Source organism: Corvus cornix, chromosome 9 (assembly GCF_000738735.6).
Source record: "Corvus cornix cornix isolate S_Up_H32 chromosome 9, ASM73873v5, whole genome shotgun sequence".
Lineage (NCBI taxonomy): Eukaryota > Metazoa > Chordata > Aves > Passeriformes > Corvidae > Corvus > Corvus cornix.
This window is the reverse complement of record NC_046339.1, coordinates 8,314,411-8,335,857: the sequence shown is the minus strand read 5'-3', so window position 1 is coordinate 8,335,857 and position 21,447 is coordinate 8,314,411. Positions and strand designations below refer to the sequence as shown.

At 42.7% G+C, this 21,447-nt stretch overlaps 1 protein-coding gene across 9 annotated transcripts in view; it reads left to right on the top strand.

Moving 5' to 3' along the window:
- The window catches only part of MCF2L2 (MCF.2 cell line derived transforming sequence-like 2), a 159,965-nt gene that overhangs the window by 15,491 nt on the left and 123,027 nt on the right, over positions 1 to 21,447 (top strand). For 7 of the 9 annotated variants that reach the window (XM_010397299.4, XM_010397306.4, XM_019284639.3 and 4 more), the window contains exon 1: positions 4,509 to 5,182. The exons of the other annotated variants lie outside the window; for them this stretch is intronic. In XM_010397299.4, the coding sequence (XP_010395601.1) occupies positions 5,041 to 5,182 (142 nt within the window). In that variant the 5' untranslated portion in view covers positions 4,509 to 5,040. Of the gene's footprint in view, positions 1 to 4,508; positions 5,183 to 21,447 lie in introns of those variants that run through there. 9 annotated transcript variants of the gene reach the window in all.

Genomic DNA, 21,447 nt, shown 5'->3' with positions numbered 1-21,447 from the left:
CTTGGTCTCACTTAGGTCCGTAAGCATTTTCATACTCAAGACTGGAATAACTTTGCATCCAAGCCTAAACCCTGGATCCAGCTACTCTTTACCCCTGTGCCAGCTACACATTGGTAACTCTGGGATCTGTTTATTTATCTTGCCAAGCAGAGGCCTAGCAGGACAGAAATGCCTTCTGTTCTTGGTGATCTGCTCTTAGTTGCAGAGGTCAAGAGAGCCAGGTAAAATAAACCCTGCAGGTGCAGCAGCAATTCGTGCCCAGTGCTTGGCCCGTGAAGCTTCTGCTGATCTCCTGAGAATATTATCTAATCCAGCAGTGATGTCATTGGCTTGGGGGTTTCTTTTTGTCTGCATTTTTGTTTATTTGCTTTGGATTTTTTTCTCTTTTTTTGCCTTGTTTTTTTTTAATGATGGTAATGGTCCTTGAATAACTGTGCTGTCTACACAGCTTTGAGATGACAACAAAAGTTCTTTGGCTAAGGTTGTCGTTTGATCTTCACTCTACTCACTCCTGCTTTCGGCAGTTTGTGTGGGAGTTTATGTGCGTCAGCAGTGACAGAATTGTTGTTTCCCTATGCTGAAGGTGACCAAAAATGTTTTGCTCGTCCGTTAAGAAATCACTTTAAGCAGATCAGTGTAATGAGATTCTGAAGCCATATGGCACTGGAATTAGTGCCTTCTAGTGTAGGAACTGCTTGTTGCAATTGAAACAGTGCTGCACGCTACAAGGAATTTCAAGAACAGAGATGTGTTTTCCTCTGCTTGTTCCTTTAACTCCTTGGGGTTTAAAACAATGCCTGGGATGTAGCCCTTTATTAAAAAAGGAGGGAGAGGAAATCCTGATCTGCTTTTTATTAGTTGGAAGAAAATAAATGGAAGTTAATAAAAAAGACCAGTTTCTATTTCCTAGCTGAACACTGGAATGGATGTTAACAGCACCAAGAGTGCTCTGAAAATAAAGCTTCAAATTGCTGAAGTGCCTCGTGGCTTATCAGATTCATGATCTGGGTGATGGGAAGGCAGAACGAAGGTTATGGAGGTATATGCAAAATGAAAATGTGTTTCAGCATAGCTATCAAAGATTAGTTCACACATCAGATAAAACATCATCAAATAGGAAAATGTGAAGCTGGGGTTTCAGGAAAGAAATATAGATTATTTTCTTAGCTCCTGTATGTGTCAGTCTTTATAGTGGCATTGGATTTAGATTACTTATTTCTTACATTTGTGGAATACTAAATACGTAGGTGGGGGAGCTGCTGGTCTTCGTGAATAAATAAGCTATCTTTTGCTGTTGGGTTTTTATGTTGTTTTTAAAATGTTGGTAGATGAGAGAGGTAATTTTTTCAGTCTCTTCTACACTAAACTTTCTTAATGGTTCTTACAAGGCTCTGATGGAAAAGTGATGCCTGTTTCCCCTCAACTGCTTTAATGACTGTGTGGTTAAGTTGCAAACAGCAAGTGTTTTACAGTGTTTTCTAGCTGCCTCATTTACACATGCAGCAGAAAAAGACTTCTCTTCCTCCTTCCTCTGACAGATAAATGCTATTCCCAAACTCAAATCTTGATTCTTCACACGAAATTACCTCCCTTGGGCTCAGCATCGAGATCCAACATGTTTGTTGCATGTTTCGTGCTTAACAGTGATACCAACCATCACAGCACTGCTTTTTGATGCAGAAGCATCTTGTTTCATGAGAAGAAATATGAGGCTTAAACTTATTTAACTGAGCTGACTTTAAATTTGTTGCCATCCTCTGGCCACACAGTCATGGCAGCAAGCACTTTCCAGCAAGCATCAATTCCAATGTGAACTGGTATTTCTAATGAAACCAGGAACTAGTGCAATTCTGCAGGCTGTTTTGGGTAATGGCATCTAAGAGTATCTGGTTCATGGGTTGTGGGGTGGGGTTTCTTAGTTTTTTTATTTTTGTCGTGGGTTTATTTATTTATTTTAAATTTCTGATGACACTTTCTTACATTTATTTACTTGCTTATTCATTGACAGACCATTGACAGATTATGTTGCTAGGCAATGCTGGCAATTCATGAGCAGAAAATGTCCTCTTCCTTAGATTTTCCAAACATTTTGTTATGGTTGTTTGGAGCAGCAGGAAAGTAATGCCCTTCCATTCTGTGTTATTACAGAGAAGAGCCAGGGAAGCATGCCTATCATTTTCTGTACCTGTTCCCTTCCCTACAACCTTCTGCATGCAAAGAGCAGTAACTTGCTTTCAGTCAGACTGGTACCTTTTAGTTAATGGAGGAAAATTGTGAATTCTCCATCATCCACACTGAGTGTGTGTTTGGCAACATGTTACATAAAAGAATTCCTGCAAGGCAGCCCTCACTGCAGCTCCTGTGCAGATACAGCCAGAGCAGTACAGAAGAGGTCATTTGTGTGGTAGGAAACAGGGCAGGTCTCAGTGCTCCCATGTCCGAGGTTTTCCATGCGTGTCAGGAGAAGCTAGCCCAGCTTGCGAATGGAAATGCAGTGAAACTTACAGGAGAGTAAACAGATCCTTCTGTCCATTCATCCCAGCCCTTGCATCACAGCACTCGGTCCCTGAGGTAACCCTCATGTGCCTTGTTGCTAAATGTGTCAGCTTATTTCTGTGTTTGGAGCTGGGTGATGGCAGTGGTACCCCAGGCAGCAGAGTTTTGTATGTAGCATTCTGATGGATCAGGCTTTCCTAGGGAAGGACTGGGAAATTGTTTTAGATCATTTCCCTTTTGTGTGCTGTGTGGCTACCTGTGTTTCCAAAGCTCACACCTAGGGCAGATTTCTTCCTGCATCCATGTCCAGCATCAAATCTCCCCCTTGGAATACAGCATGTCACAGATCCTCCTGTTACTAAGCCATGTGGATACCGGTGGGGAACAGCGTTCATGAGGGAGGGTGGCAGACAGAAATGTATTGCCACAAATGCTGGCTTCTCCCTCACTGTTTATCTCTGTGTGCAAGGTTGAAGTGCAGTTATTCTGTGTATGTCAGACATTAATATATTGTCAGAAAAGTTTATTTGCCAAGGTATATCATGTTTGCCCATGTAAGGAAGGACACCTTGAGCCCCTGTAATGAACGAAAAGAGGGAGGAAATGTTTAAAGATAAAACTGCATGGTTGTGTTTCTAGTTTTCTTATCTCATCATGACCGTTTTCTACAAAGTATTTCTTCCTTCTGTGCCACTGCTGTCCTTATCTGTAAAATATTGCTGTCCCCTAGGGATTTCTCTATGGAAGCTCTAATAAATATTTTACAGATGGTAATGAATCAAGTTATTCAACAGCTCAGTACATCAATGGTCTCACTTTGCAGGCAGGGTTTTGGCAAAGGTAAACAGCAGGAGAGTGAGCAACTTCATGCCACATAGCAAATTTGGAGGTGAGGGTAGTAAAATCTTTTACCTTTAAGAGTAGAAATGTCCCTTATAGCTTCATTTCATCAAAAGAAGATGATCGGAGACTCAGTTCTCAAGTCTGGTAGCTGTTTGACTACATGGTCAGTTTGTGTGTGCTGGGTTAGGAAACTTAAGCAGCTCTCCCTGGGTGGCTGAGGTAGCAGAGCTGGCAGGGGAGAAGCTGCAAGTTTGTGGAATGGGAAAGAAGTAGAGGTGGGGGAGGTGACTTCTGTATATTTCAGCTTACAGGCATTCAATGCAGTCCAGCCAGTTACTCACCATTTTAGTCATGGCACCATAGGAGGCTTTTTTCTCCTGAACTTCTTTGTCCCCTCTAGGTCACTCTCTGATTTGGATTAATTAGCCTTATGCTTTCCCACTCCATGCCTAGGGATCAGCTGTGACCTGAGCAGGCCACGAGCTGAACAGCGCTGGATGTTCTGGCACTATGTAAAGTGCCAACAGGTGTTAGTGACTGAGGCAGAGGAAGGCAAAGGTTCTCAGTCTGTGTGTAAGATCCTTGCAGGAAACTCGTTCTGTCCTCAGGTCACTGCAGTTGAGCTCTGGGTGGCAGCTCACCCCTAATTCATTGGGTTCTCACTGTATTCTTTGCACTGTCACCAGTGCTGGCCTTGTGCCTGTTGTGCATCTCTTGTGCAGTCCCCTGCCGATCCTAGGGAAAGCTCCTTTTTAATTCACTGTATCAGGATTGAGTGCTCTCTGAGCTCAGTTCCCCAAGAACTAGTTTCTTCATAAGGCTCTCTAACCAGTGATTTGTGTTATGGTAATTGTTAAAAGGGAAAAAAAGTCAGCTAAAATATCCAGCCCCTTCAAAGGGGGATTTCTAAATGTGTGTTTCAAATATCTGATTTTGGTGTCTAACTAATGGGTCCAACTTCTTTGTTTAAAAAAAATTAGTTGGGGGATTGCACAGCTAGCAGAGCATGTCTGCCAGCAATATTTCCCTTGTCCTCCATTTGCTACTCTGTTCATTTCGATTATCAGATCTTATGAGCAGGGACTGTGCACAGCAGCAGAGGGCTTTTCTGTACAGTTGCAGCCTCCCAGTGCCACTGCCAGACGTGTGAGCAATTGGTTGAGCAGCTCTGCAGAGCAGTCTCCTTGCACCATCCAAGCTGAAATGCAGAAGTAAAAAAATCCATTCTCAGAGATGAAGAATCATAAAATCATAAGCCTGAAAGGGACCAAAAATCATGAAGAAAAACCCTTTCTCAAAGAAAAATTCTTTGTGAACATAGCTGGCATGCTCATTAAGAGCCATTCTGTGATCTTGCAATGTGCTTCTGGGATCCTCTCTCTTCATTGTTGCTTATAAGACAGCTTTAAATTAATGATAAGGAAGCCATTCAGGGCATGGGCTGTGCTGAGGTTCACAGCTTTCATTCTGAATGAGAGATTAAAGTAAACTGATATTGAAAGCAAGGAGGGAGAAACAAACACAGTCAGTAAGCCTATAAAAGTCTTAGCCAATTGCAATGGTGAACATCCTGCTGGCGAGGGTGACCTTGAGTGAACTAAGTGGGATAAAGTCACCAGGCTGGACTGACGGCTGAAGAATCAGGCTGGATTCCAGCAAACAGAGAGCAGATTCCTGACAAGAGTCTCCTGATCTGTGGCAATGGCTTCTCGGTGTCAGAAATGTGGACAACAGGTTCCCAGGAATCTGCCTTTCACTGCTGTCCGGATAACAGAAGGAGAAATGAAATCTTATCATGATTTTATAGGAGGATGCCTTAGACTGGAGCGCATGGCAAAGAAAGGTATGTGCAGCATCTTTAAATTAAATAGCATAGTAGTGGTAATTGCATTGCATTCCCAGGCAATTTGCAAAAAGAGATTGTATTCTTAATGCTTTCTCTGAGGAGTCAGTGATAAGTAGAGGCAACTGGCTGGATTTGGGTATTAACTCAGGTGTGACTGCAGCGTTTGACTTGGCTGTATATTTCTGGGATATTTGCAGTGATTTGACCTAAAGGAGGTTAAAATGAATGTTAGACTCATTCTGAATAAATATTTCATTCGGGTGTTAGACACTGAGTTTTCTGTATATGTCAGGAGTAGGTATTTGCTGTGCATGGAAAATACTTATTTTAAATGAATGTTAAGAGTTGGAGCAGTGGGTGTCATGACCCAGCTGAGCCTGTCACTCTGTGCTCCTAAATTACTATGTAGAAGGTCAATATCTTCCTCTCTGTAAAGATTCTGGTTTCACTGTATTCAGAAAGTTGCACAATGGAGTTTTTTGTGCTCTGTGTGAGTCAGCCCAGGTACAGGGCAGTATTCTATTCTCAGGGGGTTGCTAGTATGAGGTACTGGTGTCCTGGCAATTTGTGCTAACTGCATGTTAACTCTGAAGTAGAGTGATGTAGCTGAAGTCTAGGCTGTTGACCGTCTAGCTGCATATCAAGATTGCTGAATCATAGAACACTTTCTCTCTTGTCATTGAGAGGAAGATTTTTAAAACAGTCCCCTTTCATTTACCCTATTAACTCGAATAAATACTTAGTAAACCTCAAATCCAGAAATTTATAACATGTTCACTAGTACATGATGAAAAGACTCCCAAAAGCATGCAATATGATTTTACTTGGAAGTTGAATTGTTGATTATGATTTAATTAGCTCTTCAGCAAAGAGAGCTGCATTCGATCTGGTAAATCGAGAATATTCTGCAGAAAAAGAGGTGGACCAGAAGCAGGGTATCGGCTGCAGCCGCTGCTTACAAACTGGGGCTTGCAGATGCTTTCTTTAATAGGGCTCTAATGCACAATGTCAGGGTTTGAAAACTGCAAAGCCAGTCCATTGTACCGCTGCTTCTGTGAGTGATCCATCCATGCTGATCTTTGGGCTCAGTGCCTACCTATGCATTGTTGTATTTGGCTGACCTTTCAGTAACACTGATGTTTCCAGTTGCACTCTTTGTACTGAGGCATTCCGAGTTCAGTGCAGCAGGGCAGAAATATCTGGTATCCAGTAAAAGACAGCAGAATTCATCGAAGTTCCTTCCTGAATATTTGATCAGGTTGCTTATGGCTTCGTGGGCCTGTGGACCTGTTGGAGGGAGAGCTCAGGCATCTGCTGTTCTTTTTCTTCCTGTAGTAGAGAGGGGAAGAGACTGGTAAGGGCTTTGCCATGGTTACTGTTCCCAGGGAAACATCTTCTCTGCCTCTGATGCTGAGAGACTACCTGGTGTAGTATTATGGGCGGAAATCCCTTGGAAAATCATTTTTTGCTAGAGAACAGATAGCATGTCAGATCAGCCTGAGCCTGTTGTCATTTTGTGAGGCAGAAAACATCTTCGCCACTTTAGTATTAAATTCTGCCAGTGAAGCTGCCAGAGGGGCAGAAGTTCAGTTATTGCTGAGGATGAGGTGCCTTCAGCTGCAGGTGTTAGAGCTGTGTGAGCTGTGAGAACACACTGGGGCAGCTCTATGTGTGGTGACAATATTAGAAGGGGGCTGAGGAGCTGGAAAGGTGGCACAGGAGTTCATAACAACTCTGCCTGGGTTCTTTTCTCCTGTTCTGAACTGACTCTGACCTTGTGTTCATCATGGGGGGGTTTTTTGGCCTGTGTTTTCTTATCTGTAAAGTGGGAGTGGAAATTTCTTGTCTCCATCAAAAGTGGATCCTGATGATGTGGTTATGACTACTTCATATTACTACTTTGATGACTAGACCAGTTTCCCTTAGTTGTCTGTGCTGCATAAACACAGAGGCAGAAAGATGATCTGTCCCGGAGAACTTGGATTCTGTCTGCCCCATCTTGCTAGTCCTACAAGCAAAGACTCATTGACAAACTCTAGGGATGTGTGCCTTCTTCTCAGGCTGACTTCCTCTGAACATAGTGGCAATGCAGGATCCTTGTGGCATGTTCTGACTTACTATCACTTAGGGGAGTACCCTTTCTCCAATTTAAAGATCCAGCTGGAGTGTTGCTAAGGGTTAATTGGCTGATGTTTACTCAGTACTTCAAGCACTCCAAAATATGAAGCAATTTTCACATTGTCCATCCCCAAGACACACATACAGACTGTCTGTGGAGCCCTGTGAATATTCTGTGGCAATTCTGTGTATTAAATATCATAATGAGAAGATATGGAAGGCATGCAGGTAACTATGGCAGAAATAGAGGCCACATGGTTGCAGTGGCCTGCAGCTTACCTGCCTTTTATCAGCAGTACCCCACAGCAAGCAGTGTTGTGCCAAGCTATTCCAGTTCCTGGATCATGCAAGTTTCAAGGCTTTCTTTGAATCAACATGATTTGTTCTGATGAGTGGTTAGAAGTGTGGTTGTAGGCTCCTGTTTAGGTAAAGGGATGAAAATAGTGAATGCTCACAAAAAGAAAGTGATGCTGTGAGGGGCCAGCTGAAGGGCAGTTTCCTTATGGCCACATGATGCCTGCTCAGAGCTCCACAGCCCTGGCTCCCTGCAACAGGCTATATGAGCTGCCTGCAGGTACTGAAGGGCCCTCTGGGGTCTGGTGTACAAATGGTGCTATTTTGAGTACCACTATGTGACCTTGAGACTCTCTGGGAGCTGCCGCTCCAAGGTGCTGGTTATAGCACGGCTATGAGAACCAAAGGGAAGGAGCCCCCAGAAAGCCAGGCAGAGATGTGCCAGGGACTCCAGTCCAGGGCTGATCCCTGTTGGAGTGCTCTCAGTTCCTCATGAAACAGATACTGAAGCTGAAAGCAAAGCATAGCCTCTTGACATGAAATACATCATTCTTGGACAGTGGCTCACGTGTCCTTTCAGCACTGACCTAGCAATTTATGTCACCACACTGCTGGTGAACATCTTTAATGCTTGAGGACACCTCCTGCCAAACTGGCCCCTTTGTCCCCAGATGCTCCTAATTAGCCTGCCTTGTTGTGATGCTCAAGTCCTCCAATGGGATCACACACCTACGGGGGTTTTACATGGATGAATGATCCTGTGCTGGCTGTGACTATGTCTCTGCATGCTGTGGAGCTTGAGGCTGCAAGCAGATTATATATTTTTAAGGGAATAAATGTGTGTTTTTCATCTGTGCTCAAGGCTGGTGGCTGCTTAAATCAGGGTAGTGAATATGCAGACACTAAGGAGTATGCAGTTTATTACTGAGGCTTTTCAGGATTTTGCTGTTACTGCAAAACCAGACAAGAGCCTCCTTGCCAGTAGGATGGGGACCTGTCTGTTGTGCTAGCAGTGTTTCTGCTTTTGTCCTCTGTAGGACAGAGGAATGCTGCAGTTTTGTCTGTCCGGCAGTCAAGGGAGCTTGTTCTTAGTCCTGCTGTGTCTCTCTGACTGCTGAAGTTGAAAACCAATTCTTCAGATCCATCTGTTCAGGGAGGAAAAGGGACTGAAGTACTGGAGCAGTTAAGGAATTACGGTGGTATCTCTGGAAAGAAATCCCATCTGAAATGAATTTGGGCTGAAATTTCTTGGACTTTTTGGAGCTTCTCCACCTTTAGTAGTAAAATAAATGAGAAATGCTTTCCTTTCCCAAGTGACTGACCTTTCCACAAAGGTGCTGGTTACTGGAGAAAGTGACTATTTCATGTGAAGACCAAAGTCTGCAGTATAAGTGGAAGGTACTTGTAAATCCCTTGAGACTCAGTCACGGTGCCTCCTTGTGCATTGCTCAAAATTGTTCTTGCTGTATTTGAATTCAGTATTTCTTCTCTTTAATATAAAATGCTACCTAGGGGACTGGGGATAACTTTTTTCAGCTGGCTCTCAGTGCATATAACATAGCTGAAATAAAATATTCTGTTTGCACAGAGGTTTTTCTGAGAAAAGATGATTATCTTAGATGCTTGTGTTTCTTTTCACCTGTTCCCATTCATATGCAGCGTGCTCTGCTGTGGTTGAGAAATACTTAAAACCCTGTTTACCTAATCAGAAAAGTCCAGACAATTATGAGGGAAATAGGGAAGGCACAGCTTGATTTTCATTTAAAAGATTTCTGAGAGAGATGTAGTACTGCAAAGATCAAGAGAACAAATTCTCAGATGGCAAGTTATAGCAGAGGCCTTGTGGGTATCTATGTTTTTCCGTTTCTCCCATGATACAAGAACAAGAAACAGCTCAATTAAATGGAAGAGCATTAAACATGGATAGACGGATTTCTATAATTGGAAATGTTTTGTTAACTTGTGGGACTTATTACCACAATATAATAGCACAGTTCGCTTTTTTTTAATTACCTAAATTGTAGTGTAAACTGTCTGGGGAGAAGATGTCAGGGGAAAATGGTGCTGAGTATGCTGGGAGGTTGGAGAGCGCCTGTGCAGAGCTCTCACCCCAGTAATGACCACAGAGCTTATTCTCCAATTTCAGACAGTTCTGCTGCTTCAAGCCTCACTTAAAGGCCCAGTTCTGCTGTGCTAATGTATTGATTTTTTATACAAATTGTGCTGCTGCTTTATTACCTGAATCTTGCTGTGGATTAGCCTGCTCGGTGAGGTTTCTAAGATATGGACTTTCCTTCTTCACCACCTTCAATTTATCTGCTAAAAATACTCACGATCAAGTATAAAAGAATGATAAATAAATGCTTGGTTGGAGCAGCCCAGCTATATATGAATATTTGGACTATGCCAAGTGTCTTGTTGCACAGATTTCTGATCCTATTAGTTAACTCCATTTTTCAAGGGGAAAAAAATCCTCCAGGCTTTTACAACAGACAAGAATTATTGAGCAAGCATTTTTTTCCACCTTTTTCTAAACTGGAATATCCCAGCATCTTTGTTTTGCACAGAGTCAATGCCTAATTCATATTCAGAACCTGTGCCTGTGAGTCATTAAATTGGGGATTGCTCAGTTTAGGCTACTTGTCTGAACTCCTGAGTCACTACCTGTGGAAACCATGTTTTTACTAGAAAATGGACATATCGTGAACCAGCCATAAAATAGGAAAACCAGAGCACTTAAGACAGAAGGACTTGAGCAGGTACACAAGGGAAGAGTCCATGGGGAGGCTGTGAGAAAGGAACAAGCAGCACAGGGGAGAATGTGAATGAGGAACAAGCAGTGTAGCATAATCCTGAGAAAAAGGAAGAAAAGGATAAGAAAATGCAAACTGAAGGACAGTTGTGACATACACAACAGACAATGTGACACACATACAAGAGCCAATCATAAAGCATAAAGTAGTGTGTGAAAATAGGCCTTAACCAATAATAAATATGCATAATTGCATATAGGGAAAGCAAAAACTGTATATTAGGGACAGTAGTTCATCAATAAAATGGCTTCTGCTTGATTCACATTGAATTGTGTAGAGTCCGTTGTTTCTCTCCGCAGCTACCTTGAGACAGTGTGCTTCTGGGGGCCCCTCTGAGGAGGTCTACAGGAGGAAAGACCTGATTTTTACATTGGGATCCTGTTAATTAGTGAGGTCATAATTTGCTAGCATTGGGAAAAGCTGAGGTGAGATGGGAAGAGGTAAGGGAAGGGAATACTCTGTTCCATTTTCCCTTGACTTTACCACTAGACTCAAGAAGTGACATCTGTCAGAGAGTGGATGAAATTGGGAGCAACTTAAATTTTCAAGTCAAAACCACAATAAAAATCAATGGGCTGTGAGTTAAAATGGGAGCTGTGAAACACAAGCCTGTTGCTTTGTGTTAGGCCAGCTCTAGCAGAAACAGTGGATTTGCAGTTGCCTGAAGTCTTTAACGTAAGATTAAAGAGCTTTCTAAAATGCTGGTTTAATCCAATTTCCATGAACATCTTGTGTGTTCAACAAGTCAAACACAATGAACCTCGTGGTCCTCTCTGGGCCTGCAGTGAAAGAATCTGTGAAGATGATCTCTGAGTTAGACACACGTGGGTATGAGCCATTCCTTGTTATGCTTTTGGAGGCCCACACCCACAGGTATGAACACATGAACATGTGGAGACAGATGCTGACATGGTGCAAGTTGTTTCAATGAAACTGGGGTATATTATGGCCAAAGAGGATCATGTCCTGAATGTTATCTTTTTTCAAAGTAAACTTAAATATGCAGTGCAGTTGCTTCCCAGTAACAAAAGCAGAAATATCACTGTTACCCTATTCTATAGGTTGTATGCTGGTGGGACAGTATTTGGATAGTACAAAATACTGTTCTGCTGAGAGAAGCACAACTAAGCCTTTGTAGCTTGGCAAAGACGTTTTGCAGATGCATACTGAAATGACCTGTACTAATTACCCAAATGAAAAAATGTCTGACGTGTAAATTTAGCTTATGAAACTCAAAGTGCTGCCTCAGGAGAATGTAGTGGCCTGAGAGGAATTTCTTGGTGCCACTTCTATGGCGAGTTCATTCCTCTCCTTATATCAGGAATCCACATAAGGTTAGTAATTTACATTCACTTGCAGATTAGCATATAATCTTCTGACTCCACAGCTGGATCTGCTACTTCTGCAGCATCTCTACACACAGGGTTAAAGTGCTTTTTAGGCTGTAATCATCTGGCACATTTATCAGCCACTGGCACAAACGTGACGCTTGCCCAGAACGCTTTGGAACTTGTCCCACTGTGCTCCTAGGAAGGCCAATCCCGGCCGGAAGGTGACGGATGGGGCCGGGAGAGGGCAGTGCGCTACCCCAGACCTGGCTGGGGAGCCAGCTGTGCACAACCTCTGCTGCTGTCTCGGCTCCCCCGCAGCCGAGGTGGGCTCGGTGGGTAACGGGGCTGTGGGTTGTTCGCTCTGCGCAGGCAGAGCTGGAGGGGAAGCTCCCAGGAGAGCAAGATGTGTCTGGAATGGGAGACAGAATTTGTGCATTGGTTACACGTGGACATTTATACTGGTACAGGCAGCAGAGAGTAACATGACACACTCGCTACAGCCGGTGAATTCACTTGTTTGGCAGGCAGTGTAGCGGAGGCTGAGAAAGGAAGTGCAATGCAAAATCCATGCATCTTGCCACTCTTCTAATCTACCTTTATCCACAAAGTAATGTGTGTCTGTAATGCTGCAGGTGTCATAAGCTCTCGTATGTATCTTAGACCAAGCATGGTGATGCTCTGCTTAGATTTGGCATTTCTTTGTAACTACATAGAAAATCCTGTCAGTTTTTTATGCTATACTGTAAGCATTGTCACAGTTTGTGTTGGTTGGCTGATGGGACAAGGATGGAAACACTGGGTGTATTTTCCTTAAGGCAGATCCACTGTCCAGTAGCCTGTCTGTACAAACAACTGTGGTCTGCTTCTCAATTTACAGCTGGGCAAAACTGAGGTTGATGTGGATTCCTCTTGCTGTGCCAGTTTCCCTATCTATAAAATGAATGACACATGTCTTTTTGGAGCCTGACTGATGGCAGGACATACAGAACAAACAAGATATTACCGCTGCATCACACATCCTAGCACACAGCTACTGTACCCTGGGTAAAGAGTGACTTGCATCTAAAGCTACATAGCTGCTGGGGGTTGTGGCAGTACAGGGACAGTAAATTTTATGAGTTAACCTAGTGTTAAAGTATTGCTTCTCAGAATTGCTTCAGACTGCTATAGTGTGATGTTACCTTTATCAAGCCACATGTGTACTCCCTTCATGCACTGAAAACTTGTGTCCTGAAGTATTCATTGACCTAAATATGTAAAGTGATTACTCCCCTGTTCAAAACCTTAGGTCATGTTTCCTACCAAATTCATAGGTCTCGTGCAGTCTTCTCCTTTGTCTTTAAATAACAGCACTATGTTCTGGTGTGTGGGTGTGCCTTCAGGACAGTACTCCGAGACAGCTATTCACAGCAGCACTGCTGGTTTCCCTTGGCCCCGAATACCCTACTATTTAAAGTTATTTTAATGAAAGCCCTTTCCATGCCTTAGTCTGAGCAAGTGAATATGTTTTGTTGCTTGTTGGGCTGTACCTTTGTTGTTTGTGCCAAGCTGTGAATGCCTCCAAAGTATCCAAGGGCCTGAGTGGAGAGCTGTCCCGGTGGGAAGAGGCAGCTGTACCTTGGGCAGGGTTAAAGCCTGGGCATGGTGCGAGTCAGAGGTCTCTGCTGTGGTTTGCCTTGAAGCTGTTACTGAGCAATTTGTGCAGACTCCTCCAGGAGAGCGTCAGCTCTTTGGTGCACTGTTGGTTGGATCCAGGATTGCTTCCAAGGAGTGCTGCCTCTCTCCATCCCTCCCCTCTGCCTCGGTGAACTCACTGCCACAGCGGGACTGCTGAGAAGCCAGGCTGCCTCACCAGGGAGGGCACGTGCTTGTGAGTGTCTGAAGGGGCTGAAGGGGAGCCATCGCTCTTTGCAGTGTCTTTCTGTTGCTTTTTCTGACGGGCATCTGAGCTGAACTGCTGGTGACAGCTTGGAGAAGGCTGCAGGAGGGTGGCTGGGAGCTCTCTTGGGCAGAGAGGTCGGCTGTGAGCAGTATTTGTCCCAGAGAGTGCGGCTGGCAGCAGTGGTGGCTGCTGTGGCTCACTGTTTGTCCCCAGTGACAGTAACCAGGGAAATATTTTTGAGCGAACTGGCCTCTGTTCAGCAGTGAGCAAGCAACCATTCCTTCAGGTCCTGAGCTCAGAAATTATGTGAATAGGCTCTGAAATGATTTTGCTGGATGGAATAGCTCAGGGCAGAGTCAGTGGCTATAATTCTTCTAAGATGCAGTTTCAGCTATGAAACTGTCTGCTGGCAAGCTCTGGGAGAAAGGAATGAAGTCTGCTGCACAGTCTGCCGTATCTCTTGATTAGCTCAGTGTCCAGGCATTGTAGTAAGCGTATTTTAGCTTTGCAGTTTGCCACATATGGGTTTTGTTATTTATTCAGGATGGTTTTTAACATGACATTATGGAAATGTTCTTTTGTTCTATTCTCTGAGCAGGAATTTGTGTTCTAGCAATCCAGCATTGTTGTGAAGGACAGATTTTGGGAAGAAGATGAATTAACTTTTCTCTGGCAAAAATCAGAAACTATCAAGAAGTTTTTACTATTGAGGCACTAGGCAAGAGGTGGTGCTGCTATAAATCTGGATTTACTTCTTGAATGCTGAGATTAGACTTTTGCCTTTAATGCCTTTTATTAGGGAAGTTTCAGTTTTGTGGATAGTAGGATGTAGCATCCCCTCACCAGGGGGTGGTCTGTGAAATCAAGCAATATCTTGCTGAGCAAATGATGTGGTATGGTGTGTTTCTTTAGATCTTTTCTGATTATGGATAATTAATAATGTAGAGTAAAGATTTGTTAATAATTTCTTATCTATCTCTTACGATTTTACAGCAATATTGTAAGAAGTATCTTGATTATAGGCTGGGATATGAAGTCACCTAACTGAACAGTGGAGAGTGCTTTGAGAATTTTATATTAGTTTGTAAAATTTTGCTTTTACGGGGAATATTAATGGAGAATTCCTAGATGTGTGCATAAATGTATGGTATGTTTTGAGAGTAGGCAGTCATGGAAATCCTTGAAGTGTGACTGTAAGTATAAATTTGTACACACCAATGTATTTTTGCAGTATGTACCAATAGTAAATCAAAATGAGTTTACCTGTGTAGAAGAAAGATTTTTTTTTGCCAATCAATTTTAAGACAACTTCTTTAAAAACAAAAAAATCTCCATCAAACAAGAACACTCCAAGACTGTTTTGAAGAAGTGGTTAAATGGAAAAAGCAGCAAAATCTGTTTTTTTCATCCAAGGAAGTATATTCCAAAATATTTTGACATGGGCTTAGAAAGCTGACATAAAGCCTAGAGGGTGCATGGCAGCAGCAGCAGCAGCACTGCATGTAGTAGTAGCAGCAGGGACACATCCTGCCTGGACTGGTAACAGCCTGCTTGCCAGTTTCACACACAAGTGAATAATTAATTTTTAGACTGTAGATAGGCCTGATTGAGAACTGTCAACTTCACTACTTCTGAGTCTTGGGGCTTCCCAGGCCCAGATTTCACGTCTGTATCTGAACTTTGTGGCCATCTGCTATCAGAGGAATACATGTTTAAATGTTTAACAAAACAGGACTCCAAGCATTTCCTCTTGTTTCAGTGCAGCTGCCAATAGACTTAACTTTGCCTTGTGCGCATGCTTGAGGGGTCTGCCGATTTAGCAACCACCTGGAAGGCTGGATCTAAAGCCTGGGGGAAGTTCAGGTTTGGATGTAAATTAACTGTGGTTCACTTGCATTTCCAATGCAAAGACGGAACACACTGGACACCTTCTGACTTGAAAGTCACTGCAAGCAAATCCTCAGGAAGTCCTTGCACTTTGTTAATGGCTGCTGTGATCCTGAGGCTAAGCTGGAAATTTCCCTCTTATGTAGTGGCAACGTTGGACCTGCAAATATCTGGGAATTAAAATTCTCCGCAGTGTCCCTGTGCCTTGATGCTTGGCCTGTCTGTAGTCCTTACTTTCTTGCTTGGACAGCATTCAAATGTCTCCTTTGGAGGTTGTTTCCAATGATTGCTTTGAGCATCTCTTGTGTCTTTCACTCAGTAAGCTTCAAGACTGGGTGGGTGTTAATGGCTTTGCATCTTTAGTGTGGTCTTTTCTGCTTACTGCAGTGGCCCAACAGACCTCCTCAAGAAACTGAAAGTGAGGAGGTTTCCAGCTGGGCGGGCAAGATTTCAGGTTTTTGATATGAACAGCTCTCTTTTCTCTCCTTTCCCAGTCAACCACAATAGACTCCTAATGTGTACTGTGCCTGCCTGTAAAAACAACTTACTAAAGTCTGTAACCACTCCTGGAGCACAGGAAAACACAGCCTCTAAACAGGTCTTTTCAGTCTGTGACCTCTTCACTCTTGTAATTTTATGTTAAAATGAGCATCAAATTTAGTCAATGAGATTAATTGAACAGTGCAGTGATCCAAAGAAATTTGAGCAGTCTTCCCTAAAATACTTAAAACCAGCAGAAATGTTTACTGCGCCTGCAGAGCCAGGCTCATGTAAAGCTGCACCTCCATCATTAAGCTGCACAGAATGCCTTAGGAATACCAATCACCACTCAGTGTAATGACAGGAGAAAGCTTCAGAGCAGATCTGCTGCATGATGGAAAATCACATCAGGCACTTGTTCAGCTTCTGTCCAGGTAGACACTGAGACTCACAGGTTTTTGAGCTCTTCAGAGAAAGGTGCATCTCTAACCTTTCATGGAGATGTTTGGAAAAGCTTGCAAGGCAATTCCTTCCACACCATGACCTCAATCTGTCTCCTTCTCAAGGGATTGGAACACGTTGGCAGTGCATCACTCAAGACAGAGTCTTGCTCCTAACTTGCTTGCCCAGATTTCTACTACCTTAGTGTACACAAAATTGGGTTGCTGTTACAACTAAAAATCCAACAACTTAAAGGGATACTTCCAAACATGAACAAGAGTTATTTAAATATTTTAGAAGAATCTTCAGTCTTTGGAAGTTGGCTACCAAACTTTGCTATGAAACTTTGCTTTAATGAGAAGAGAAATTGCATTTAAACAAATACTGTTTGTAGGTTTTACAGTTGTGCTTGGTGAAAAATTGATCTGAGAGAAAAGATGACACCAGTCTTCTATGCTTCATTTTGGCTTTTGCTCTAAGCTGATCTAAGTCTGATTCTCTCCTGGACGGGGTAGTCCTGGCTTTGCCAACCCCCACCCCTTCCATGCATTACCAGCACTTGCAACCTTCAAGCAGCTTTGCAGAGAACTAACCCAGATGAGAAGCAATCTCTAAGGAAATGATTGCTTCACCTTATTTACAGTAACTTTATTCCTGGCTTAGTTTTCAGCTGACTCAACATGGGTTAGCAAAAAGAGAGGTGGCAGGAATGTGCAGAAGAATAAGAGAAAGGATGGGATTTCCTGTCTGTTTATAGCTGAATATTTAGCTCCTCTTTAGAGCAATCTGTGGCACAGCAGCTTGTATCAGGAACTGACCTCGCTGTTTGTCTGCCTCGGCCGAGAGAATAAACAAACCTTTTCAGAAAGTAGACAAGGGGCACAAATGGTGAGAAAGAAAAATAAATAGAAATTTAAAAAAGGAATCCAAACCAAGAGCTTCTTTCTCTGATGTATTAACCTTGAAGTTTTCACCTTCACGAAGTGAAATATTTTGCTTGAGGGCTTGAACTGGGAATTCTGGTAGGACAAAATATTTTCAAGTCTTTTAGCCTGCTTAAACCTGATCAGTGAAATGTGCAAATTTGTTTCCTTAGTGTGTTTAATTCTTGAAATCTAACTTAGCTCTGCTAGACTTAGCTGCTGTCCATGGCAAGCAAAGCAGACTCAGGACCTGGGAGAAGTTCTGAGCTATGGGAATTCTGCAGCTTTCAAACTGGATTTGTGTGTTGGCTTTTGGTACTTTTTAAGAAGCATAAGAACACATAATGTGAGGTATCCTTTCATGTTCTTAAAATGAAATATCTGGCCTCAGGCTTAACCCTGTATGACCCTTTTCCATCACATCAGCAATCTGATTTTCCTCTAAACCCACAGCTATGAAAGCTCTGAGCATAATTTTTGACAGAGCTTGCACAAAGTAGGAGTAGGCTGATGTACTCTACTATTCTAGAAAAGATTTTCTTTCACTCCCAGCTGTCTTTCTTCCCTGTGAATTACATGTTAGGCTGTCATTAAGAGGAGATGAACTTTGCCCTGGAAATTTGTAACGCGTTATTCCAAGGGTAGTGACTTCAGATGGCAGATTGAAGCCATCCTCTCCTGCAGTCAGCAGAAGGCCGGGCAGTTGTAGCATTCAGTCACTAAAAAAACAAAGAAGCCCCAATGTCCTGTTGTGGCTGGTGGCCTTTGGTTGTCCTTGGTGGAGCAACAGGCAATGCTGTGTCAATCTGCCCAGTGCAGTCCAGTCGCTCACTCCAGCAGGTCGCTTTTCCAGCACTGTTGGAAACAATTAGATGCCATTAGCATGTAAACTGGTTTGTGTATGCTCAGAGAAAAGAGGAAAGATATTCTTTGTTGCTTTTAATCATTGTCTGTTGGTGTGGCTCCTCCAGACCTCCTGTGGGAGCAGATACAGCTGGGTGAGACACAGAATAAGTAAGTGTGGAAGCCCAAGCATGTTTCATTTTTGAATGAGGAACTATGAAGCATAACTGAAAGGCTTTCCCCTTGAAGATTAGATAGCACAGTTGCAGCGAGCCTCCCTAGAGAGCTGGGAAGGAGGAGAAGCTGTGCCAGACAGATGGCTATAGTAATTGCCTTTCTTTTTCTCCCCCTTGGTAGAAAACCTTGGGAAGCAAAACTGTAAGGCCTAATTCTTCTGCAGTGAAACGGGCCTCTGCAAGGAATCGAATTTATAGCAGTTTAAGAGGAGAACCAAGAGTAGATGAACTGACTTGCTTCTTTTGTTTTTTCTTCTTTTATCACATCCTTATTTAAATTGTCCTGGCAATTCAATTAATTCAAGTAATGAAGAACTGTATGGTGTGTGCAAATGTTCATCTTTGGTGACCTGTGTAGGGGATTGGCATTGTTTCATGTAACACTGAACAATTAAGCTTTTTTCTTTTTTAAATTTTAGAGGCTATGAATAACTGTATCTTCTAATTAAAAAAAAAAAAAAAAAAGAAAAAGTAAAAGTGAAAACCACAAGCGCAATCACACAGAAGGTGGGAAATGTCTGAGTCAACTTTCCCAAAATAAATGTGTTCCAGACACTTGGCTGGTGTATATTTTGATATGATCTTGAGTTGCATGCCTATACGGATTTTATCAGAGAACAAGACTGCTCTTGTCAACCAGGGCTTGTCCAGTCTCTTCTGTAGATATTAGCAAGGGATGCAATGAAACAAAATAGTTGTTAAGTTCCTGCAGCTTTTCAGCTTCCTAAAACCTTCCCCTTGACCCCATGAAGTGTTAAAATGTGCCTATCATCAATAAACTTTTTTGAAGTAGACTATGAACCTGCAGCTGTCCACTCAATACCAGCTCATGTCACCCTAAAGAAGGGGTTTCTCAGCTGGAATATCAGTCCCAGAGAAAAATGGTACCTTGCTTCTGCCCAGGAGGGTGAACACTTCCTGCTGCCTTCTGGCTTGGAGTACGGACCAGAGAGGCTTTGGAACTTCCTGGGATAAAGCTAGGGGAAGATAGAAATGATTAATGCTCACTGATGCTAGGCAAATGTTGTAGCTTTGAACCAAACCCAGACCTGTGTCTTTTGGTTTGCTTATAAGATTTTTTTCAAGCTTTTCTTCTAGTCAAAGATTAAAAACTTCCTCCAGCAGCCCCAGGTAATGATGTTTCCCAGGACTTCTACTGCAAGTTCTGTGCTGTGATGGTGTTACAAATTCTTCCATGTTGGAGAGTAACTACTTTTAAGCACTGTCCTAGAGGAAGATACAAATGGGCAAATGGGACCTTTAGTGCTGTTGGCTACAGCTGCTGACTTTTCATAGCCACGTGATCTGATTTGCCATTTGGGCTCGTGAGGCACCTTCCCTTGTTTTCTCAGATTTTCTGTCTCCTGCTAGTTTCTTCTGCTGCAATTTCTTTTCCCAGCATGTCAGTGTGTGAACTGTACTGACTTACGGAATGTGTGATTCCTAGACACCGACTGTGTTTTGTACCACCTTTCTCATCATCTGAGCGTCTCCCCCTGAGTATGGGTTTTACAACAAATCCCATGTGGTTCATCTTGCCCAGGCAGGGGATTTGATGAGAACTAACAGGCGCTCTGCAGTTCTTGTTTCTTTTGCTTCATCTTATCCTTACATGACAAAAATATTTTGAAATAAAAAGAATATTTAGAAACCAGAAACCAAGTTATTTTTAGGGCAAGCTAATAAAGCTAAATAAGAGTTGGGTGGGTGGTGGAATTTCTGTTTTGCTCAAGACTGGTTGATATTAACGATGTCTTCACATCAGCAGACATCAAGCACAAACTAAAGTACTGGCAGGTTTGTTACTCTGGAGGGCTGGGCAAGTCTCTGAGAGGTGAGAGATGGTGGCACCTTTTCTAGTTAACTTTCCATTTCTGTCAAACCTTCTTGTGAATCTGTCATCCATTGCAGAAACCTCTGTTCTATTTTTGCAGCTAGTTGGCATAATTTCAGTCCTGGTCAAACTTGATTGTACCTGACCACCTGTGGGACTGCACAGAAGTCACAATAACTTTACACCTTCTGGATGCTGAAATCAACAGTGTTTCCTTCAATGGATGCCCTGAGGTTTCTTGGTTCTGAGAATCCAAGCTTTGTTTAAATCATTAATTTGATTTTCCTTTCCCGTCCTTCTATGTTGGCTGTTTTTTGTTACAATCAGCTACAGTCACCTCTAAACACCAGTTTTATTTTCTCCTGCCTTCATCTTGCTGCCCACACGTGTGTTGAAAAGGGCAAATCTGTAACTATTATGGTGATTCAGAAATACTTCCAGTGTACTTTCTGAAGGATGGTTGAATCTTTGGACCAATAATCTGGGGACACCTGTTGAGAACTGTGTTCATAGATTACAGGACCTTTTTGCTGCTGGTTCCTTGGGCGTAGCGTTTATCTGACTCCAAACAGGGCTATCTGTTCTTCAGCAGTTAGAGAGAAACCAGGCTTATAGTATTCTCTGCTTTCTGAAAAACAACCTTTTATATTCAAAAGGATTTTAGTTTGCTTTCCTTTATTTGCTCTGCTGTTTCCCCCCCAGGTCGCATTCTGGATATGCATGAAAGAAATTGCAGAGTAAAAGAGGAAAACTTAATGGGTTACTATTCTTTTGTTTGCTTTGGGAATGTATAACAATCCGTGACACCAAGCTCCTTAGTGATTCCTGGTTGCTTTTGGCCACCTACAATGTCAAGAATCAGAGAGCTGATAGTGAGCCTCATAAACAGGATGGAAAAGAAGGTCCCACATCAAAAACACTAATTTGAGTTTGCATTTCTCCTATTAAGTTCAGAAAGAAGGATTTGCAGAATCATCCTCCTTGAATCCCCCCACCCCAATTCTTTGGAATTGTTGCCTTTTTTGTGTATCAGCCAAAATCTGTGCAACTTCTTTTCACATTGTGTCACCTGCTGTGACCAAAACTCTTCAGCTGCTTCATCTCAAGGCATTAGTGAAGTGTTTGAAAATGAACAGAAGACTTTCCAAATGATATTGTGTCATTTAAAACCTAGAATCCC